This window comes from Chiloscyllium plagiosum, chromosome 22 (assembly GCF_004010195.1).
Source record: "Chiloscyllium plagiosum isolate BGI_BamShark_2017 chromosome 22, ASM401019v2, whole genome shotgun sequence".
Lineage (NCBI taxonomy): Eukaryota > Metazoa > Chordata > Chondrichthyes > Orectolobiformes > Hemiscylliidae > Chiloscyllium > Chiloscyllium plagiosum.
In genome coordinates, this window is record NC_057731.1 from 46,997,692 (window position 1) to 47,022,912 (window position 25,221).

Genomic DNA, 25,221 nt, shown 5'->3' on the forward strand with positions numbered 1-25,221 from the left:
TCATCTGGAGTCATGTTTAGGTCAGACCATGTAAGGACATAAGCAGGAGAACATGAGGATTGCAGATACTGGAGATCAGAGTCAAGAATGTGGTGCTGGAAAAGCACAGCAGGTCAACTGGGATAATGTGAGGGGAGAAGGGAAAATGAGGAAACTGTTGAAATCCACATTCATCTCATGTGGTTGCAGGGTGCCAAGACAGAATATGAGGCATTCTTCCTCCAGGTTTGGCAGTGGAGGAGGCCCAGGACCTGCACATCCTCGATAGAGTGGGAGGGGGAGTTGAATTGTTCAGCCATGGGCAGTGGGTTTGGTGGTGCGGGTGTCCCAGGAATGTTCTCTGAAATGATCTGCAAGAAGGCATCCTATCACCCTGACGTAGAGGATGCTACATCGGGTGCAACGGATACAGTAGATGACATTGGTAGAGGTATAGGTAAATTTCTGTCGAATGTGGAAGGATTCTTTGGGGCCTTGGACGGAGGTGAGGGGAATGGTGTGGGCGCAGGTGTTGCAACACCTGCAGTGGCATGGGAAGATGCCAGGAGTGGGCTATGGGCTGGTGGGGGGTGTGGACCTGACGAGGGAGTCGTGGAGGAAATGGTCTCTCCGAATGCTGATAAGGGTGGAAGAGAAATATATCTCTGGTGGTGGAGTCTATTTGGAGGTATTGGAAGTGGCAGAGAATAGTGTGATGTATGCGGAGATTCGTGGGGGTGGAAGGTGAGGACCAGGAGGGTTCTGTCCTTGTTTCATTGGGAGGGGTGGGGTTCATAAACAGATTGCCTTCCCTGGGGAGCAGTATTGAGCCAGAAAGGTGTTTAAACATCAGTCATTGTAAATTGGCCACCATGAAGCTAGTTTCCAGACTTTTCATGAATAAAACAAAGACCTGCGGATGCAGGAGATTGAAACAAACAGAAACAGAAACTTTTGACTGCTGAGTTTCTCCAGTTATTTATGTTTGCAGCTGCTGGAGATCTGATACAAACAGACATTGCTGCAGAAACTCAATACTATGACTCTCTAACTTGATTTGTGAAGTAAAAGCTGAGTTCACGCCTTGAATCTAGTGACCTTTTTTCCTGAAGATGTTACGAGATCTACTGAGTTCTTCCCCCAGCAATTTCCATTTATTTTCACCAAATCAATTATCACGCTGGGACTCCAACTGAAGTTAAGAGACGCTGGGTCTGAGTTACTCATCGAGTGATATTACCTCCACGACCTTAGCCTATCGCCCCGAGTAAAGTCTTCCCCATTCGAGCATCAGGGGATCGCCTTAACAACAGCAAGCATCCGGTTGCTAAGGAAGCGTACGCCAGTAGGGTGGGGGCGGGTCGGTAGCAAGTACGCGTGTGCGGCGGGCCGTGCGTCAGGTGCGGGGACGGTGTTACCCAGCGTGCACCGGGCGGGGTAAGGGGTCGGCGCAGGCGCGTTGGGTGTAGATCGGCAGCGACGTCGCTCAGGTGCCCAGGTGGGGAAGGCAGGTTGTCGAGTGTTATCGGCGGCCCGGCTCAGCGCAGCCTTCGACAGATATGGAGTGAAGCGAAACATATATATGTATATCCGTAGACAGCGCAACTTTATCTTTGTGACATTGTGAGAGAGAGAGAGAGAGTGAGTGAGAGTAAGTGTAGAGTCTGCTTTATTGACCGAGATGGGAAGCTTAGTGAAGCGATGAGGGGTGTAGTTTTTCAGTAGTAGGTAAAGGCCAACTGGTTGCCCCTGGTTACGGGCTGGTCCCTGGTTTGGGAGGGAGAGGAGGGTTAGTTCTGTATCTGCACTGCGCCTGTGGTTTGAGGGTGGGCTGGGGATCCTCTTGGTCCTAAACTTTGCACGGACTGGTGGTGATCTTCAGGATTTTGCTTGTGTACGTTCTTTTGGGAGGGAGGGTGGGGAGTTCGACGGTGAGTCTTGGAGAAAATGATCCCATGAAGAGCTTCAGGGGGCTTGCTGCGAGTTTCTCCCAGACTTCAGGTGGGTTTGTTGCTCGTGGGTGAGACGCACCCGGGCCAAGGGCATCATTGATGGGAGGCTGCGTGGGGACCCAACGCCGCCAACAACAACAGCAGCAACAACAACATCATCGCTCAGGGAGGCGAAGTGGCAATGGGAGAAAAACAGGTAAGGCAGCAGAAGATTTTAAAACTTATGATAGCGCGCAGTGTTCAGCGTTGAGGGTGCTCAGCAGGAGGTTAATGGCGTAGGATGTTCTTCTCACTTTTGATCATTTTAGTTTCAGTTATGGAATTTTTCCATTGTATAAGTGTTTTGCTAGCAACAGTTATTACAATCGTTATTCACTAGATCTAAATTATACTTCACTGAATTAATGACTTTAAGACTTAAAGACTGAATTAAAAACTTAAAAACTGTTCACTGTCTGCTTTGGAAGCTACTTCCTTGTTCTTATATTTCCATAAGTAAGTAGATGGACCTTGCTATGTAGTACTGTGAGATTTACGTCTGTGCTGATGTTGATATTCACATATTGTTATAATTTCTTCCGGATGAGAGCTTGATATTTTAATGCAGCCATTCAGTTTAGCCTAATTTATCTTAGCTGTACCAATGAAATTACTTTTCTTTGCTCTTTCTTTTCACACCCCCATCCCTGACCTTTGTATGCTGCCACACACAAAAAGCAGTGTTTATTTGTGTCGCTGAAGGATTGTTTTGCTTCCTGGATGCCAATTTCATTCCCAGGTTGGCATGGAGATTGCACAGATATGGTAATAGCAGCAGAACTGTTATCAGGAAGCTTTATTGCTACATATGCAACTCTTCGCTGGACTTGACTGAGTGCCAGCAAGTCTTGTTATCCTAAAATAGTCAAACTTAGAAGAGAAAGTCTCTTGTTTTCTGTGGACAAGTGAATGTTTTTAGTATCCTTAATGGCAAGGGTTAAAGTTTTAATTTGTAGCTGGAATGTATTCTTTTTCACATCAATCATGTTTGCTTAACAAATTGTTGAACTGTGTTGAGAAGTAAGTTTATTGTCTTAGCAGAAGAATAGAATAATTATTTGTATTGCTCAGCAGGGCTGATATTCATGTCAACATACTATTAAGGTCAGATTTAAGTAGACTGGCATATGTGAACAGACTTCGAGTATCCATACTTAAATGTGCTTGTCCTAAACGAGCAGGAAAACCTTGCTCAGTTTTTCATTGGTTTACAGTTTGAGGTCTGAGATAAGATGATCAGGCTTAGTAATGTGAATGTTAGGAGCTTGTGATTCATGCAACTCAAGTATTTCATAACCAGTTTTCGTCATCCTGCAGTGGAAGACAAGTCAATAGGGACACACCCCACTTAATCTGAAGCAACCACAGGTAAATTAATAGTCAACTAAAATATTTATTCAAAATAGTTCCTAACAGGAGCTGCCATATTCTAAGAGAAGTGGCAATATTTTGCATAAAATTCAACCAATTATCTTTGAGTAGGGTTCATAACATAATTAGTATCTGAAAAGGGAAATAATTGCAGGGCTTGGGAAAAAGCAGGGGAGGGAGATCAGGTTATTTACTCGCAAACAGCCAGCATGGATATGGAAGGCAAAATGGTTTTCTGTGCCGCAATTGTTCTATGATTTCCAACATACTTGAGTATAATCACAGAATACTGATACTGAATGAGGCGCCTCAGTCATTGAATGTATGACAGCACCAAGATCAGTCTCTTTTCTCCTAGCCCAACAATTAATTTCCTTAACATATTTATCCAATTTTCTTTTGAAGTCTCATGAAGTTTTATGCAGATTTATCTTTGCAAACTTAGTACTGATTGCAGTTGAATACCATTACAAGTCGTTTGAACTTTTTCATAGTTATGACTGGCACAGTTTTTTTTAAAGAAAATTTTATTTGTAAGGTTGACTTTTTTCCAGTCTCTGTAAAGTAATATGCTATACTTAGGATAAATATAAGTTTATACAATAATTAAAATGATGGCAATAAGGAAGAGGAACATGTTGCTTTCTATATTGCATGACCAAAGAAGCAACTGCATTGGGGATTATTTCTCAATCTAGTGGTTTGGTGTAAGAATGTGGTGTGTGATTTGCACCATAGTGATGAACAAGAGCCTTCCTGTGGTCTCACTGATCAAACCTAGTTTTGCAATTAACTCTCTAAACCTTTGCACATTGACATCCAGTCTAATAGTGAGCGCCATTCTAAATTGTGTGCAAGCTTAATTTCTATGTGAATCTCTTCAGGATTATTGTGGAATGCTGCTGTTTGTGTCTGATGAGATATTTATTTTGTATGTTGGAACGAAAGTATAAAAATGAGTTTTTCCATCAATTTCTGTTCTTATATCAATGATATGGCAGTATTTGTGGAAAGAAAGCAGTAAACATTTCAGGTCCAGTACCCTCCTTTAGAATCCAGCAATTCCTGTTTTTATTTGCAGCTCATTGGGTTCTTTGGTTTAGAAATGAAGTTTGGAATGTTATGATATATATGTAAACACGCTGGAGGCACTCAACTATTTCACTTAGATACTGGGGCAATAGTCATGCATGACATGTTAGTGACTAGCTTCATTAATTATAGATGTGATACTGTAATTATACAGTCTAGCCTGAAATAAATGAAAGAACAGTTATCTTGTCTCAGCCTGTTTATAATGTATGCAAAAAAACTTTCCAGCCCTTGGTTATAAACCAATTCATTCATTTTTATTTTGTAAAACTGTCATATGACAAATGCATCTGTGTATGTAGTTTTCATACGTTTGTGCAAATGCCTGCATATCCAAACTTTTTATGCTAAAGACTTCCACTTGTTCAGTTGCTTGTTGGCCCAAGCAAATGTGCCAGTCCAGATCTTGTTGAATTAATAACCTCCGATGCTGTAAATGTCTCTGGTTCTGCCAAACACTATTCCTTCAAATCTGCATGGCTGCTTTTCTTTGCATTAAACATTTTAAAATTGTTTTGACATCTGTATCTATGTCAGTGACTTTTTTTGTTTGCAGTATCTTGAAAAGGTTTTTTCGTTTTATGTCAGTTAATTTACTGCCTACATGAATAGAAAAGCAATGATAACTTGGTATTTTGGATGGCTGTGTAGGACTATACATTGAGAACTAAATTAGTTTGAAGCTTTTGAAGCATGTCACATGGTTTGTTTCTGGTTATCTTTTGGTATTCCATCAGGTCGAGAACAGTAAATGGTGATGGGTTTGACAGGTTATGCATAGGATGAATAGGCCTAGCATCAGTTCAGGACTTCTCTGCACCCAAAAAAAATTCACTGTGTTGTAAATTGATTTTGAATGTATAACGGAACCAAATCTGTTAATGCAGTTTTTGCAAGTGTCACTATCTAATACAGCAGGTCAATCTGGTGCTTGGACTATGTGAAACGTGAGCCTGTCCAAAAGTTATCAAAGTTTTCCTAATCTATACTAGTAATAACTATATCAAGTTACTTTATTTGAAGTTTTTGAAAGAGATTTTGACGTCCTCAACCTCTGGATTGCCCAAAATATTTAAGAGTTAAGTAAATGGCATTAGATTTTTACCACGTATCTGCCCTTCAGTAAATGTATGATGTCTGACCAACATTGAGTTTTTGAAGCTGTGTAATGTGGTGTACTTATTTCAAATAATTGTCCGTGCTGTAAATTAATGTTGATAATTTGCACATGGTCCTCAATGGCTGTCAATTTGGAACTATTTTGGTTCTTTTCTGGTGATTAGTAGTATACAAAAACTGGAAGCGTTTTTCAATGCTGCTTCCAGCCGTTATCTATTAACCCTAAATCTTGCTGGAGTAAGAGCAACTGACATTCCCTTAAACTTTGTCCAAGCAGCCGTCCTTCATGTGTAAGTCTTGATGGGGATGAGGTAGTTGTGAGTTATAGTGAATATTAGAATTAGTGTATACTTTGATGTGTTCCGTCCAAGTCAAAGCACCAAACTGGTGCTTCCTTCATTCTTCAAGTTCTTGTGAGTGGAAGGAAACATGAAGGCTCTGCACTATTTGGGCCTCAAGTATAGTACTATGCATCAATTGGCAAACATACTTTAATTTTAAAATATCTAGAATTTAATATAGAATATAAAATTCTGTTTTTGAATAATTAACAGCTATTTTGAGTTTTTAGAGAGAAATCTCCATTTGAAGGTTAATTATACACTTTGTGATGGAAAATAACAATGTCAATAATTCTCTTGTCTCCAAATCCTGTGTCTTTTTGTGCCTCTCCACTGATGAGTGAGGTATTAAACATTGGTCAACGGTTCCTAATTCAATGAGGTGTTCTGAAGTTTTAATTTGGGTTAAGTCTGCCATTGAATGGAACTTGATTTTTTTGTGGAAATATATGTTTCCTCCATCAGTCTTCCATTGTAACATTTTTAGCTACAATGTAGCTGATTCAATGGGCAAATTGAAAAACCTTAAACAGTATTGAAAGTGTAGCTGTTTAGGTAAACATGATACTAAACTGAGCCTTCGGTTTTGCTGTTTTTTTTTTAAGCAGCTTCTCAGTGTCATAACCATTCATTATACGGTGTTAATGACCGAGTATCAAAAGAACCTTTGGATATAAAACTGCAGCGAGTTTTGAAACCCTCAGGTTTGTAGTCATGTCTAGAAGCTTTATAAACTACTTTTAACTTTGTTTAATGGGGTGAACATGGCCAACTTGCAACTTGGTATTTTTGTTGAGGTCAACCACTTGTTAGAATGCAATATTAAAGGTTAAGAATGCTTACTCATCTGTCCTGGGTTCACTGATATTTTTTTTGCAAAGTAGCAATGGACACTCCAAATGGAGCCAAGAAGAGATCGTTTCCATTATTATTTGCAGTCACTAGACCCTGTTGTAAACTGTTCTGTGGGCCTCATTCAAGGCTGAGATATTCTGCTCTGTGCTGCCTCCATATTGAATAACTTAAAGATTTTCTGTCTACTGTATAAACATCAACCTCATGGGCGGTGGACAGAAAATCTATTGCCAAGCTTTTATGTTCACTTTACTGAATTTGTGTTGTTCCATCATGCAAAGTTGTTTGTACTTTGTTGCAAATTACTGATTAGTCTAAATAGCCCTAGAATAGAGCAATTAACACTTAATGAGCAGAAGTAGTGGAAAAAGAAAGGAAAATATTTTACTTATAACTTTTGAATGATTTTGCTGACCTGTTGAGCTTCTCGGTACAATATTCCTTTCATTATGCATGGAGTTTATCATTCACTTTAGTATTGAAGAGCTTGTCAGAACATCCAGGGAGCAATATCACATCAGATGCACCTGAAAAAGCACGTTCAATCTTCCATCCAAAAAACTGAAATTTTTTTCAATCATGCTGCAAGTCTGCCACATGTGTATTCATTTCTCAGAACATTTCAATTAAAGTTTTCCTGATGCGTTGGGGTGATTGATGACCAGTCACTTGTATTTTCTTTTAGTAATTGACTCTATTTCTAACTCTTATTGGATTTGAGTGCTTTATAATTCATATATATGGACATTTGCAAAAAGTCCATAGTACAGAGGAGGAAGTGCTGGATGTCTTGAAACGCATAAAGGTGGATAAATCCCCAGGACCTGATCAGGTGTACCTTAGAACTCTGTGGGGAAGCTAGAGAGATGATTGATAGTCACAGGTGAGGTGCCGGAAGACTGGAGGTTGGCTAACGTGGTGCCACTGTTTAAGAAGGGTGGTAAGGACAAGCCAGGGAACTATAGACCAGTGAGCCTGACGTCGGTGGTGGGCAAGTTTTTGGAGGGAATCCTGAGGGACAGGATGTACATGTATTTGGAAAGGCAAGGACTGATTAGGGATAGTCAACATGGCTTTGTGCGTGGGAAGTCATGTCTCACAAACTTGATTGAGTTTTTTGAGGAAGTAACAAAAAAGATTGAGGGAAGAGTGGTAGATGTGAACTATATGGACTTCAGTAAGGTGTTCAACAAGGTTCCCCATGGGAGACTGATTAGCTAGGTTTGATCTCATGGAATACATGGAGAACTAGCCTTTTGAATACAGAACTGGCTCAAAGGTAGAAGACATAGGGTGGTGGTGGAGGGTTGTTTTTCAGACTGGAGGCCTGTGACCAGTGGAGTTCCACAAGGATCGGTGCTTGGTCCTCTACTGTCTGTCGTTTACATAAATGATTTGGATGCAAGCATAACAGGTGCAGTTAGTAAGTTTGCAGATGACACCAAAATTGGAGGTGTAGTGGACAGCGAAGAAGGTTACCTCAGATTACAACAGGATCTTGACCAGATGGGCCAATGGGCTGAGAAGTGGCAGATGGAATTTAATTCAGATAAATGTGAGGTGCTGCATTTTGGGAATGCAAATCTTAGCAGGACTTATACACTTAATGGTAAGGTCCTCGGCACTGTTGCTGAACAAAGAGACTTTGGAGTGCAGGTTCATAGCTCCTTGAAAGTGGAGTCGCAGGTAGATAGGATAGTGAAGAAGGCGTTTGGTATGCTTTCCTTTATTGGTCAGAGTATTGAGTACAGGAGTTGGGAGGTCATGTTGCAGCTGTACAGGACATTGGTTACGCCACTGTTGGAATATTGCATGCAATTCTGGTCTCCTTCCTATTGGGAAGATGTTGTGAAGCTTGAAAGGGTTCAGAAAAGATTTATAAGGATGTTGCCAGGGTTGGAGGATTTGAGCTATGGGGGAAGAGGCTGAACAGGCTGGAGCTGTCTTCTCTGGAGCGTCGGAAGCTGAGGGGTGACCTTAGAGAGGTTTATAAAATCATGAGGGGCATGGATAGGGTAAATAGGCAAATTCTTTCCCCTGGTCGGGGAGTCCAGAACTAGAGGGCATAGGTTTAGGGTGAGAGGGGAAAGATATAAAAGAGACCTACGGAGCAACTTTTTCACACACAGGGTGGTACGTGTATGGAATGAGCTGCCAGAGGATGTGGTGGAGGCTGGTACAATTACAACATTTAAAAGGCATTTGGATGGGTATATGAATAGGAAGGGTTTGGAGGGATATGGGCCGGGTGCTGGCAGGTGGGACTAGATTGGGTTGGGATATCTGGTCGGCATGGGCGGGTTGGGCCGAATGGTCTGTTTTCTTGCTGTTCACCTCTGACTCTTAAGTGAATGAGGTGAACTTGGTCTGATTTTGCTGATTTAAACTATATGCATTCAATCAAAAATTGCTTTATTGCTGCTCTTTTCCCTTAGTAAAGTGAGCTATTTGAAGGAAAAGATTTCCTGATGTATACAATTGGTAAAATTGCCCTTCAATTGGTGTACTTGGCTTTTTTGTGATAATAAGCTTCTTGTCCTTTCCCTACCGCAGTCAGTGACTGACCTGCAACTGCTTTTACTTTATGGCTCATTTTATGCAGTTTAAAATGTGCCATGGGAACAAGTTTAGAACATCAGATCAAATTTTTGTCTTTGCTCAATATTTTTAGACTATATAACATAAACCTCAAACAACGCTTTCAGATGCAGTCCAAGTGGCAACACCGAACAACTATGTACATCCTCCAGTATGGAGATATAATTGCAGCACCATAAATAGATTAACATTGTAGCTTGGGAGTTTATGGTCTCAAATATCCACAGCTCCTTGTATTTTGTTTAGAGTGCTGGTTGCGCATGCAGCTGGTGCAAAATTAAATCAGATGACATGGATACTCAGATGGACAAATAGTTCTCTCATGTCACTGCTCTTTTTCCACCAGCTCACTGTTTTATATGAAGTATTGATTTTAAAAAATCCATTGTATACATATTTATATCGAAAGATGATTCAGGGGGTGCCACAAATTACAAAACTTGCTAAAATGTGAGACCAAATTTTTGATGTCAAATAGGTTTAGTTTTGAATAAATAGCAACCACTCTTAACGTCATTTTATTCTGTGCAGACAACCATTAACAATTGTTCACCATGTGGTAAGCTTGCTGCTACCATTCCCTTTTAATGTAGGGATCTCAAAAGCCTACTTGGTCTGGTGTGATCAAGGGAAATCATTTGGTAGTCTCTCAAGAAGTGTCCCTTGTCCTAAATCCGATGTAGTTTATTGCATGTTAGCTATGAAGCAGAAGTTACACTGATATGGTAGACATTGTTCAAGAGACTGAGTCGTCCTCAAGTGGTAGGTCTTAGTCCCTTTAAGATGTTAAAATATTCTCCCACCAGGTCCATGTGACACATTATCATAGGTGATATGTATGGCCCTCTCCAGTACTAACGTTTTCAGACCCAGGCCCCTTTGTGCAACAGTAATAACTCTCCATATTTTTAATGAGGGCAAAAAGGATTTTTTCCCCAAATCCTCCTAAAATACACTAAATGATTTGATATCGATCTACTCCCATTGGGTTGAGATATTGTCCTTTTCCTGTGATTGTAAGTGCACTATATATTGTGAATCTAATCTTTCTAATCCAGTCAGTGTGTAGCCTCAGGAACCTTACATTGAAAACTGCACAGAAATTGGTATTTTTACTCAAAATGCTTGGTGTGTCGAAGGAAATGAATGTTTCCAAGTAATGTTTGAGGATTTTAGGCTCTTCTGGTGCAGAGCACTTGGAAATGTACTTCACTTCCAAGAACATAATGTTTGTGCAAGCATAGTCATCACAGAGGAGGGGGTGTAGGCTTTTTAGCTCCCTGAGGTTGTCCTTCCATTTTTGGTGATTTCTAATCATGATTTGCTTGTCTTTTATTCCAGATTACTTCATATTCTTCAATAAAAATGTAATTCATTAGTTCAGTATCCACAGATGTTTTCAGGGAGAAAAAGAATTTTAGATGTCTAGCTTCCTTCATGAATTTGGGAAAAAGCCCCAATTAAAAGCCTGTTACTAATTTTAAGATTATCCCATTGTCTTGAAACCCCACAACATAGGAAGTTGTTTCTCTTAGTTCTCCTTATTGAATTCCTTTTAAATTAAACTCTTAGGTGTAATGTTCCCTGAGCTTTCTAAACTGAAGGGAATATAAGCTAAGTTTTTGCAGTGCATCCTGTCATTTTGCCTTTATAGCAATAGTATTCTGGGGAATTTGTGCTCTCCTAAAATGCCAACATAGTTTTAGTCGGCTCGCCTCAAAATGTAAGTGATAGGCACATGTCACTCTAAGAGCAAGTATTTCCCCAGTCCCCTCCTTCCAACCTGGCTGAAGAGGGAAGTCAGGGACAGCAGAAAAGCAAAATAAAAAAGCATCCAATGTGCTGAAGATTAGTAGGATACAAAGTGATTGGGAAGCCTTTAAAAATTAACAGGATAACGAAAAAAAAAACAAAAGGGGAGAAAATGAAATATGAGAGTAAGCTCGCTATTAATATAAAGGAAGATTGAGTTTTTAATTATCTAAAAACTCAGAGGCAAGAGTGGACATTGGACCGCTAGAAAATGAGGTTGGAGAAATGGTGGAAGAAGAAATAGCAAAACTGAATCGGTACTTTGCAGCAGTTTTTCCAGTGGAAGACACCTGCAGCATTCCAGAACTTCGAGAGTCAGGGGCAGAAGTAAATGTAGTGGCCATCATTGAAGAGAAAGTGAGGTCTGCAGATGCTGGAGATCAGAGATGGAAATGTGTTGCTGGAAAAGTGCAGCAGGTCAGGCAGCATCTAGGGAACAGGAGAATCGACGTTTCGGGCATTAGCCCTTCTTCAGGAATGAGGAAAGTTGGTCCAGCAGGCTAAGATAAAAGATAGGGAGGATCTTTTATCTTAGCCTGCTGGACCAACTTTCCTCATTCCTGAAGAAGGGCTAATGCCCGAAACGTCGATTCTCCTGTTCCCTAGATGCTGCCTGACCTGCGCTTTTCCAGCAACACATTTCCATACTCTATATTTATCCGTGACTAATGCACCTAGCCTACACATCCCCGAACACTATGGGCAATTCCACCTATCACATTTCCGACGCCCCTCCCCCAAGTCCCTCCTCTCTATCTTTTATCTTAGCCTGCTGGACCAACTTTCCTCATTCCTGAAGAAGGGCTAATGCCCGAAACGTCGATTCTCCTGTTCCCTAGATGCTGCCTGACCTGCTGCACTTTTCCAGCAACACATGGCCATCATTGAAGACAAGGTGTGAGGAAGCTGAAAGGTCTGAAGGTGAATAAATCACCCAGACCAGATGGACTATTGTCATCCAGTTTCCCTATCCCGGTATCAGTCGAAGCAAACACTGAGACACAGTACGGCTTTACCTCCTTCATTTTTATTCCATGCCCTGGAGGGAGAGAGAATGATCGCTCGTGCATAGAGACATGAGTTCTCTGTCGTCTTTTGAACAGCAGATTCTTAAGGAATTATGTAGTCACTTACAGGGAGCAGCATCCAGATAAGGCAACATCAATATTGATTGGGTGACCGATACAATCAGTGAGCGTCAACAGTAAAGATTAATCCATCTGGCATTGTACAGTAGATGTTCTTAACCTTGTTAACTGGCATTACGTAATGTATGCTTTTCACCTTGTTAACCCACTACCCTTGCCTCCAACACCTCATTGTTTACTGTAAGTTCTTAACTGGTCAAAGTCATGCCACCTGAGCCTTTGTCAAGCAACCATAAACTTAACTTTTTTCCTACCTGCTCATGCCTTATACAGTTTCTCACTACACCCCAGAGTTCTGAGGGAGATTGTAGAAGCATTGGTGGTGATCTTTCAGGAATCGCTAGAGGGGTCATGGAGGGTCCTGGCGGACTGGAAAATGGGTAATGTAACATCCTTGCTTAAGAAGGGAGGGAGGCAGAAGACTGGAATCTAAAGGTCAGTTAGCCTGACCTTGGTCTTTGCTTAGATTTTCGAGTTCATTAGGAAGGATGAGATGGTGGAGTACTTGGAAGTGCACGGTAAAATAGAGCTATGTCAGCACGGCTTTGTCAAGGGGAGGTCATAGCTGGCAAGCAAATTAGACAAAGGAGAGCTAGTGGCCTTGATCTATTTGGTTTTCTAACCTCAGGCCTTGGATGAGGTTCCAGACAGGAGGCTGCTAAATAGGATAAGAGCCCAGGGTGTTAAGTGCAAAGTGCTGACATGGATTGAAGATCGGCTGACTGGCTGAAGCAGAGAGTAGTGGAAAGGAGTCTTTTTCAGGATGACAGCTAGTGATGCATGGAGTTCTGCAGGGGTCAGTGTTGGGACCGTAACTGTTCCTGACCTGAATTCTATGTTCTGGAAAGAGTAACTGAGGGCATTGTTGCTGAGTCACCCGAGAACACAAAGATACTTGAAATCTGAAACTCAAAGGGACTAGGGAGTCCTAGTTCAGGTTCTCTTAAGGTTAGCTGCAGGTTCAGTTGGCAATTAGGAAGTCAAATGCGATGTTAGCATTTATTTCAAGAGGGCTTGAATAGAAGAGTAGAGATACTGTATACTGATAAAGCTGTAAAAGGATCTGGTCAGACTGCATTTGGAATATTGAGTGTATTTAAAGAAGGATGTGTCAGTGTTGGAGCAAGTCTAGAGGGAGTTGACAAGAGTGAGCCAAGGATAAATGGCTTGTTTTATGAGGTGTCTGATTATGTACTCAGGAGTTGAGAAGGATGAGGAGTGAATCTGATCGAAACTTGCAGATAACTGAAGGGTCTGGATAGAGTGGATTTGGAAAAGGTGTTTTCACTGGTAGGAGAGAATTGGAACTGAGGCGCACAGCCTCAATGAAGGGGTGCCCTGTTTGAACTCAAATGAGTAGGAATTTCTTCAGGTAGAGGTGGCAAATCTGTGGAATTCATTGTCACAGAAGACTGTGGAGGCCGAGTCATTGAATGTATTTGACAGATGTATAGGTTCTTGGTAAGGTAATTAAGGTTATGGGGAGAAGACAAGAGAATAGAGTTGAAGAACAGGTCAGCCACAATGGAGTTGCAGAGCTGATCCGATTGATTGAATGGCCTAATTTTGCTCCTATATCTTATGATCTGTGCAGTTCCTTAATTCACAGAACTACACCATGCATGTTTCTGTTTGAGCCACTCACCAACCCGACGTGGAAATATATTGACATTCCTTCATTTGCTCGGTCAAAATCCTGGAACTTCTTTCACACCATTGCGATCTACTTAAGCCAGATGGATTACACCATTTCAAAAATGCAGCTCACCATGACCTTCTCGAGGGCAAGTCAGCATATGCAAGAAATGCTGGTCCAGTCAGCAATATCCATATCTTGTGAATGGATATAAAATAAATGGATGGATGACCTCCCACTTGCTCATGTTGAATTCCACCTTGTATTCTGCCTTTGACCCATTTTTGCTCATCTGCATCATACTTAGTGCTTTCTTACTTGGTGACATCTTGCAAACTTGGATATAAAAGTTAATACTTCAATCCCTGTTTTTTTGCATGGTGAAAACTAAGAATCCTGGGGAATCACTATCACCAGCTTCTCGTGATCTGTAGCTTGGTTTTAGCTAATAAATGCATCACAACAGTATGCTTTGAAAAGATTAATTGGCTATAAAGCACTTTGAGACATCCTGAGGTCAAATGAACTGTGTAAAATCAAGACTTTAATTTTCCTCTTTTCTCTTCCTTTCTTTAGATCTCTTATGATACTTTCATAGTCATAGAGATGTACAGCACAGAAATGAGCCTTTGGTCCAACTTGTCCATGCTGACCAGATATCCCAATCCAATCTAGTTCCACCTGCGAGCACCTGGCCCATATCCCTCTAAACCCTTTCTATTCATATACCATCAAGATGCATTTCAAATGTTGGAATTGTACTAGCCACCTCCACTTCCTCTGGCAGTTCATTCCATACACATACCACCCTCTGCGTGCAAAAGTTGCACCTTGGGTCTCTTTTTTTTTTTATATATCTTTCCCCTCTCACCCTAAACCTATGCCCTCTAGTTCTGGACTCTCCCACCTCAGGGAAAAGACCTTGTCTATTTATCCTATCCATGCCCCTCATAATTTTATAAACCTCTATCAGGTCACTCTTCAGCCTCCGCTCCAGGGAAAACAGCCCTAGCCTATTCAACCACTCCCTATAGTTCAAATCCTCCAACCCTGGCAACATTCTTGTAAATCTTTTCTAAGCCCTTTCAAGTTTCACAACATCCTTCCGATAGGAAGGAGGTCAGAACTGCATGCAACATTCCAAAAGTTCTAACCAATGTCCTGGACAGATGCATCATGACCTCAATACTCAATACTCTGACCAATAGAAGAAAGTATACCAAACACTGCCTTCACTATCCTATCTACCTGTGACTGTACTTTGAAGGAGCTATGAACCTGCACTCCAAGGTCTCTTTGTTCAGCCATGTTGACTATCCCTGATCAGTCCTTGCCTTTCCAAATACATGTACACCCTGTCCCTCAGGATTCCCTCCAACAACTTGCCCATCACCCACGTCAGGCTCACTGGTCTATAGTTCCCTGGCTTAACCTACCACCTTTCTTAAATAGTGGCACCATGTTAGCCAACCTCCAGTCTTCCAGCACCTCACATGTGACTATCTATCATGATACAAATCTCTCAGTAATAGGCCCAGCAATCACTTCCCTAGTTTCCCACAGAGTTCTAAGGTACACCTGATCAGGTCCTGGGGATTTATTCACCTTTATGCACTTCAAGACATCCAGCACTTCCTCCTTTGTAATATAGGCATGGTCACCATCTATTTCCCTACAGTCTATATCTTCTATGTTCTTCACAATAAACACTGATGCAAAATACTCGTTTAGCATCTCCCCCATTTTCTGCGGTTCCACACAAAGGCCACTTTGCTGATCTTTGAGGGGCCAATTTCTTCTCTAGTTATCCTTTTCTCTTTAATGTATTTGTAATAACCCTTTGGATTCTCCTTAACTCTATTTGCCAAAGCTATCTCATGTCCTCTTTTGCCCTCTAGATTTCCCTCTTAATTATACTCCTCTTGCCTTTATACTCTTGTAAGGATTTGCTCGATCTCTCCTGTCTGTATGCTTCCTTCTTTTTCTTAACCAAACCCTCAATTTCTTTAGTCATCCAGCATTCCCTACACCTACAAGCCTTTCCTTTTACCCTCACAGGAATATACTGTCTCTGGACTCTTGTTATCTCATTTCTGAAGGCTTCCCATTTTCCAGCCGTCCCTTTTATCTGCGAACATCTGCCCCTAAATAGCTTTTGAAAGTACTTTATTGAATGTCACGAATGTTCCTTAGAGGCAATGTGCACAGAATTGTGAGCTAGCTCAATTGGTTAGTTTGTGATGCAGTGACACCACCAGAATAGGTTTCAATTTCCAATTTGGCTGGACTTACCCAGAAGCTCCTACCTTCTCACTCTTGAACCTTGTGTGTGATCACTGTCAACTCCCAGTTGTCTTCTCTCTTTAATAACTATCTCGCATGACTTTTTAACCTATATTCATAGTCATTCCCATCCCAACAATGAGTCATCTCCTTAAATCTTCAACTAAACACAGCATGTCATTTACATGCCAATTCTGACACACTCTAATCAGCTCATACTTGTCCAAATGCTTAGTTCTCTTCTTGATAGGTTCCAGTAACATCCACCCACTCATCTCATGACTGATGTTAGACTCATGGATTGCTATGCAAGCTTAATGTGTTGTCATGTTGCATAATAGCTACCCTCAACAGATCACTTCTCATTTGTGAATATAATATATTGGTGTACAGGTCTAAGATTCAAATTTGAGCAACATATGAAACTAGATGTTTCACATTGTTACCAGACAGTAGCAACTAGATTGGTGTTTACCACGCACAGAATGCTGCCATCAAGCTAGAAAGATGTTCTGCAGATGCACCATTTGCATTATGAATGTGACTGCTGGTGTGATGGTAGATGTGTGGCTCAAAGACAAACTGATCATATTAAACAATGTAGTTCATCAGCTACTTGCATTGAGCATGTTACTCATGATAATCAAACAGTCAGCACTTAAAACTGTTAAGTGTCCAACAGTAGATGTGATTCAGTAGTTGGAGTGTTTGCTAAACAGTCTTTTACATGTAGAAAAAAAGCATTGTGAATCAAGGTGATGAAGAGGGTGTTTGGTACGCTTGCCTTTATTGGTCAAGTACAGGAGTTGGGAGGTCATGATGCAGCTGTACAGGACATTGGTTAGTCCGCTTTTGGCATACTGCATTCAATCTTGGTCTCCCTACATGAAAGATATTAAACTTGAACAGGTGTAGAAAAGATTTACAGGGATGTTGCCAGGGTTGGAGAGTTTGCGGTAAAGGAAGAGGTTGAGGTTGTTTTCCCTGGAGTGTCCGAAGCTGAGGGATGACCTTGTAGAAGTTTATAAAATCACAAGGAGCATGGACAGGATAAATAGACAAGGCCTTTTCCCCAGGGTAGGAAAGTCCAAGTTTCAGGACTTACCCATGCAATTCAGCCTGAATGAGTCCAATGTCACTCAGATTCTGCTCCTAGCTGAGTCAAAGATGACTTCTGTGCCATTAATATTAGAATAATGTTATGATGTTGAAGGTGCTGTCTATCGGGTGTAAACCGAGATGAGTCGGAGCTAATCTGTTTTTTTTTAATTGTGATAGTTTTTGAGCAAAAGTCCTTCCAGTTTTGTAGCTGGCAGTCTTCCTTGAAGCGTTAAAACAAATAAACTGGTTATTCATCTCACAGTGGAATCTTGCTTTCTGATACATGTCTACTGCCTATCTCTCCTGATTTTTCGAATTACAGGAATTCAGTTTGAGAGATGTAATAAGAGTATCAACTGTGTGGTTGAAAAATGGCTGAATCGACTTGAAGGAATTGTTGAACAGGCTTAATGGACTGAATGGCCGACTTGTTCCCATGTATATCATACAAGTTTTTAAAAAATTTTTCAATTACTTGCGTGATCAAAAAACTACCCATCCCAAAAACATTCCAGTGCAAACCTCTAAACTTAGCAGCGAGATGAATAAAAGCAAATATGAAATATCCATCCAGTGAAATGCAGGGCAGTATTGGATATTGGGTAGTCATGTCCACAGTTGAGCTTTTAAATTAAATGTAAGCCAAATTTAATTAACTGCTTTTCTCACATAACTCCTTGAAATGTTTCTATCATATGTAATTGCATAGGGACAAAACAGTGCTGAAGCACCATCAGATCCATTTCTGCTTCTTCCCAAGATCACTGATTTCACCATGCCAGTCTTCAACCAATTTAATTCTCCTCTTGTGATATTAAGAAGTTGCTGAAGACACTAGATATTGCAAAGACGATTGTTAGGATCATGTCTCTCTATTTTTCTGTATTCCTGATTCTGGACTAAGAAGCAAAGAACTGTTTTAAACTGTAAGGATTGTTGAAGATTACTGTAGTTTCTGAAAATGAGTAACTTGACACTCATTGCAATTTCTGTTTACGTGATTGCTGGCTCAGACAAGAGATGATTTGTGAATGAGCTGAACTGAAAACAAGTGGTAAGTGACATTGATGCTACTTAAGTGCCAGGAAATAACCTTGTCCAGAAAGAGACATTCTAACTATTGCCTTTTGACATTCTCTTCTCTGAACCTCCCACTGTCAACATCCTGATTATTGCTATTGACCAGAAATTGAACTGAACTAGTCATGTTGAAATACGGTGGCTTTTTGTTTAATTTGTTCTTTGGTTGTTGTTAACATCACTGGGCAGCATTTATTGTCCAACCTGAATTGCCCAAAGAATATTTGGACGTTTTTGAAGAGAAGGTGGGAGGCTGGGTATTCTGCAATAAGTAATTAATCGTCTCTTATCCCAATGCCTGTCCATCATTTGCAAGATGCACTGTGATAACTCAAGAAGGCTCCCTTCACTTCTGCCACCAAGAGGGACAAGGACAGCAGATGCATGGGAATGCCACCACCGGCAAGCTTCCCTCCAAGCCACACACCACCCTGAATGCCACTGGGTCAAAATGCTGGCATTCCCTCCCACAAATATAATGGATAACCATATATCCTAAGGGTTAGCAATTCAAAAAGGTAGCTCCCCATCACCTTCTGAGGCAATTAAGAATGGCCAGTAATTGCTGGCCAAACCAGCAGCACTCGTATATGACTAAATAATTGCCATTTTTTAATATGGAGAAATATTCCACAAATCTAGAATGATAAAAACTGAGCAAATAAAGAAGTTTTGGGAGATGTGATTAAAATCAACTTTGATCAAGCTTTTAAGGAAGCTATTCAAGGAAGAGAGGGGTGAAAGGGAATTCCAGTGGTCAGGGGCCCCACTGTTCTGACAGCGATGGCAATAAAGAGAGGAGACATCTGCAAGGAACCATAATAAAAGCAAATATGGGGTTCTGGGATAATTGGAGATCGCTTTCAACATTTGCTCACAGATGTGAGCATTATGTACAAATCAAACCTTTTATTGATCATCCCTAATTGTCCTTTCTTTGCAGTGCTCTTTTTGAGATGTTTAGAGTGCTAATGGGTACTGCAAATTAATACTGTACATTGTATTTCTGAGAAACTAATTTCTTTTGTTTATTGAACTTTTTTCCAAATTCATATTTTAATATTTAACCATTTTAATTACATTTGCTGTGGAACATTCCCAAGTTGTGTATCTCAGGAAATAATTGTTGTGATTTTGTTTATGCATGATTGTAGTGTTCAGCCTCCGATCTCTGTGAATCAGATACTGGAGGGCTGGTGTCCTTTTTTTTGTAGGTAGAGGTGGAAAACAGAAGAAACTTGGAATGAATCTTCCAAGTTCTGTTTAATTTAATTGTTATTGTTTTGTGTTCTGTCTTTGCATTTTTGTATGGTACTGAAATCATCTGGTTAGTTGGTTTAGTTAGGTTGGAATGTTTTTTAAAGGCTGATTAATCAGCATCAAGGGATTTTGGAGTTGCTTGATTTGAGGATACCTTGGTTAAATGAACCTTTTCACCTATACTCTGATCCTCCTCTATTCTGGAGATCATGGCTCATTGTGTTGTACTTCCATTTTGATTTCTGTAGCTCAATAGCCATACCTGCAATAACTATTGGGCCAAGAATTCTATTTTAGCAGGTCTAGCTTTTCGCAATGTCTAAAATTTTCATGGTATGTAAGTTTTTGATCACCTTTGTCTATAAGAAAAATCTGTCATCCCGTGGGTTCATTTTTCAAAAACAAATTGAACAAATTGTGTTTCTAAATAGTATGATATCACAGCTATAGAATAACTGGCTGCAGCAAGATTAAGAAATACTCCTATTTTAAGACCACTTTCAGATCACCACCCTTGAGTAACTGAATGAAGAATCTTGGCATGGAATCTGATTTTCAGACTTTATTTTCTGATTCTTGTCCTTTTCCTGGCCAACTGACTGAATCAATTATTGATAGTGATCGCACTGAGCAATGACTCACCAAGGCTTTTTAGAAAGTATTTTCTGAGAGGGATTCACTGCATCTAACATTGTTTCATCTACTTGTGGATTTCAAAATATTATTTCCAAGATGCTTGCAGTGCTGGCCATATAAACAGATGATGTTAGGCCTGAGTAATTTACTGCAGCCCTAATGAGGAAGTTTTAATGATCCATCCTAGTCAGGTGTTCCAGTTTTTGGGCCACAATGAAATAAATAAAGATAATGTAATCTAGAACACAGCCTCAACCAGTGGTCTTATTGTGAAATTGCTGCCCTTGTCCTTGGTAACAAAGACTCGTTATCAAAATAAGATGATTGATGTCCATCATGCAGTTAAAATATTTAGGCATTGAATTTGTGTGCTGATTACAGGTCTAAAAGTAGTTTTTATGCTTGCCCCCTTAACTGGAGAATAATACCTGACGTAATGGATGTAATTCAAATTCTTCTTCTCCCACAGCAGCTTGATATTTGATGTGTATGTGTCCTCATTTGTTTTTCCCAATAATTAGTGTAAAATGTGGGACTGGAAAATGCAAGCTCGGTGCCTGTGTATCTGTCTTCACCAGATTACTGATGGAATCTTGTACGTATGTTAAATTTTGTTTGCTTTGTCGATGTTATGTGTAGCAATCTGAAAGGTACCATACCTATTCATCCCAAGTGCAGTAGCAGATGTTTCATGGCATTAACTGAAAGTTGGGGAATTATTATGGGTATTAACTTTGATTCCATGCAAGTCATGCTTAATGAATCGTTGCAGAGTGAAATGCTGAAGTTTTCAAATTGGTTGCATAAATTTGAATGAGTAATTCCCAGGGTGCTGCAACAGCTGTTAGAGCTTCATAGTTGCATTTATGAGTGTATATTGCTCAGAATAATCTGGTCAAGGGCTGTAAATATTTTTGGGCTGAATGGTTTAAATTAGCCAGTCCAGAAGCCTCAAAAGTATTTTCTCTGGCTAGAGAGTATGCAATAAATGTGCACTGATATAGCCTTTGTTGAAAACCATATGAAACTGGTGCTGATGATCAATGCTCCTGGACTGAGTTCAGGAGTCCTTTGCTTCCACCAGTCTAATTCAATTATTTTGGTCATAATCTAATACGATTGTCAAATCAAGGAACCAAATATTGTAACCTTTTGTAGGGTAAACAATGTGTTATTAACTTTTTAACCTTCAGTTCCTGTTTTACACTGTTGTTCAACAGTGACTTAATAGTAGCGATGTTTCGAATAGAAAGCATTCCAGTCTGTACAAGTTTTATATGGATACTTAAAATGTTGAAAATAAGTATCGAGAGTTCAAGGATATTTTGAAAAATCCTTGCGTATATTCTAGGAATAGGCACAACTATTGTGACTTAATATTTATGAACATGCAAACAAAAAGCAGGAGAAGGCTATCAGTCCTTTGAGCCTGCTTTCTCATTAGAGCTTATAGCTGTGCACTCAAACGTAAGGTAATTAGGAAGAGTCACATGGTTTCATTAAAGTTAAATCATAGGGTCATAGAGATGTACAGCATGGAAACAGACCCTTTGGTCCAACCCATCCATGCTGACCAGATATCCCAACGAGTTGCTGAGTCTTAGAACTTTATTCCACAAGAGTCAATGCAATCAGAATGGCAGAAGAAGGGCCAGGAAATAAAGAAATTCAAAATGGTAGATCTCAAGTCTGATATAAAACAGAAACAACAATTTCTTCCAAATCTGTGATAGTGGAACACCATTTAGAGCTGGACTGGGAGGAAGAGACTATTCAGAAAAGGGTGAAAGGGAAACAAACAGTATTCAGATTTGCAGGGTGCCACAGTTACCTCATGGTGATCACCAATGGGTGCCTGGCTCTGGCTGCAGGGATGCCTATTTGGGCATCAAGATGGGAAACTGATTTGCAGAGGAAAGTTTTTAGCAAACTGAAAGATAAACCCTGAATCATTCCAGGCCTGGAGAGGGGATATGGGTAGAGCCAAGCAGAGCAGGATAAAATGCAAGGTGAGTGAATCTACTTCGATAAGCAGTGCCACAGGAACTTTCACATGAATCACTGAAACAATTGATCATTGAATCAGGCTAATATTTGATCTAAAGGATTGGAAGGACAATTAAGCCACCCATAACTGGTTAACCAATGTGCAACTGTGGATGAAGGTTAGTCTGTAGAGCTCCTATACTTGGATTTTTGGAAGGCATTCAATAAAGTGCCACCTCAAAGACTGAGAAAAATAAAAGCTTATTGTGTAAAGGATAACATGAATAGAATGTTAGCTAGCAGCAAACAGTAGGCATAAATAAATCATTGACAGTATATACCAAATACAGACGCATAGGTGTCGGTACTGGGGCCTCAATTTGTCATGAATTTAAATTTACTTGGATGAGTGAAGGAAAAGCATAGTTTCTAAATTGCCGAAGACATAAAAATATGTAGGACAGTATGTTGTGAAGAAGACATAAGTTGCAGATGGATTTAGTGAGTGGGCAAATCTGGTACAGAACATAACATGGCAATACTGAGAAGTTCTTCACTTTGGTAGGAAAAATAAAAGAACCAAAGTATTAAATAGAGAATTGCTGTGCAACTCCAAACTACAAAGAGATGTCTGTTCAAGGTGTGCAAGTCTCAAAGTTGGTGTGTCAGTTAAGCATGCAACCAAGAAGGCTAATTAGATCATTGCAAGAGGAATTGGAAATAAGGGTGTTATGCTTTACTTTTCAAGGCATTGGTGAGACTGCTTCTAGCAAACTGTGCAGATTTGAACATTTTTACTTAAGGAAGGATAGAAATGCATTAGAGGTACATAGGAAGAAATTTACTCAGTTAGTTGCTCGAATGAGCCGGTTGTCTTATGAGAATATGTTGAACAGGTTGGGCTTGTTTTCACACAGGTTTAGAAGAGTGATGGGTGACTTGATTGTGTTCTTTTCCTCAAGCAGGGGACATGTAAAGTCATTGAATATTCTGAAGATGGAGGTTGCTAGGTTCTTTTTAGGCAGGGGAGCCAGGGTTCTCGGGAATGGATGGGAATGTTAAATTTGAAATGCAAGCAGTTCAGCCATGATCTTGTTGAAAGATGGAACAGATTCAAGAGACTTTGACTTCTGCACTTAAGACCGCTGAACACAATGCAATTTCAAATTCTCTAGGATTCTGTACTTGGCAAGCAGAATAAATATATACAAAATACCTTTTCTCACTGATGCTTAGGTCAAAAATACGTCCTTTGTATTTCTTGGATCCAGTGTTTGTCTAAGGGGGCTGAGAGATCAAGGGGAGGTGGGGTTGGGTTAGCTCTCAGCCACCTCGCACCCCACACCCCCACCCCTCCAAACATTTAAAACATTCCTGATGAAGAGATTATGCTCAGCATTGACTGCACTGCTCCTCGGATGCTGCCTGACCAGCTGTACTTTTCCAGTGCCACACTTTTCAACTCTGATCTCCAGTATCTGCAGTCCTCACTTTCTCCTGGAGGAATGGATGGAGATGAATTGTGTTGTATAGGTGAAGTTTAATAAGATAACGTAATGAGCAACTTGAAGCTCAACTTGGATGAGCAAAATGCTGAGGCTGCAGACCATGGTGTGGCCTGAAGAGATTTGTCTGGAAGGAGAGTCAATGAATGATTAGACACTGGTGTGGCAAATTCAGGGAATTTGGTGTCTAATATGTAAACACTTGGTAGCAATCATAATGTTTTTAGTTCATGTAACAGACATGATACCTTTACTCAAAGACTTTGATTTTTGAACAAGGCATGCTTATTACAACTTTTGCATTGCCAACGAAAATGGCTGAAGTGTTTTCCCCTTTAAAATTTCATATTTCCACTTCTTTTGCTGAAGATGTAGGGGCTCTTCAAAGCACACTCAAGTCGTCATTTCTGTGTCCCAGCAATAAGTGTTGGCAAAGTAGTATATCACAATGGGCGTGGCTGTGCACATATGTACAGTATGGAAATGACTGAACCTTAAATACAAACTTAGTCTTTTTTTTTCTAAACTGGTATCTTTTCAAGCAGTGAGAAGCAAGCAGTTAGTTAATATGGCATCATTAAGACTAGCAGAGGGTAGGATTGATCCTGAATCATTGTGCTCTGTGGTTTAATTGTTTTCAAAATCAGCTTGGCTGTCAAAGAATACAATAGATTTTTATTGGAGGAAGTTTTGGAATGATGTCCCTGACTTGACAATCTCAAGTGCCATTAATAGACTTGGTTGCAACTTTTGGGAAACAAATTGCTCTTTTTGAGTCAAGTGCACCTTGTGGAAAGCCAACTCAGCAGTTGTCCTTTCTTTTAAGTTAATTGTTGCAGATTTGTGTAAAGATGTTATAATTTACCCACTTCCTCCTGTCATGAAACTTTGCTTTGTTTTCAAACAAACAATTGTCCTTTTCTTAATGTATTCAAAAGCAGGGTAAGTTTTGACAGGGCAATACAGATGACACTGGATAGTGAATTTATTAAAGTTGAATAGGAAGCTGAAGTTGTACTTCAGGCTAAACAGATCAAGAGGAATAAACAATTATTTTCTCACCTTGGGTAATGTGACAGTATGTTAAGGTGCAAAAAGTAAAGACTGGCACAAGAATAAGCTAAACCCACAATTCCTTCCGTTTAGCCTTTGACCTGTGCATTGTACATTGGTTCTATTGAAGCACTAAACATGGTGGATTCCTCCATGTTGTCTCCTCACTGCTTCGTCTGAAACCATGCATTGTTGCTTAAATTAAATACTGAGATTGTCAACAGTGCTCTGCTATATATTTGACCATTCCTTTTAAAGCTACTCATTTAGCCTCTTTAAAAGAGAAAAAGAAATTATGTAAATTGTGGTGACCTGACAAAACATCCCAAAACATAATTTGGGATGTTTTGCTTAGGTTATATCTTTATTTTTTTC

General features: G+C 40.1%; 1 protein-coding gene across 1 annotated transcript in view; it reads left to right on the top strand.

Annotated features, from left to right (window-relative positions):
• Positions 1–1,422: 1,422 nt before the first annotated feature.
• The window catches only part of ubtd1b (ubiquitin domain containing 1b), a 108,716-nt gene continuing 84,917 nt past the window's right edge, over positions 1,423–25,221 (top strand). The window contains exon 1 of the mRNA XM_043712987.1: positions 1,423–2,127. Coding sequence (XP_043568922.1) covers positions 2,031–2,127 — 97 coding nt within the window. The 5' untranslated portion in view covers positions 1,423–2,030. The remainder of the gene's footprint in view (positions 2,128–25,221) is intronic.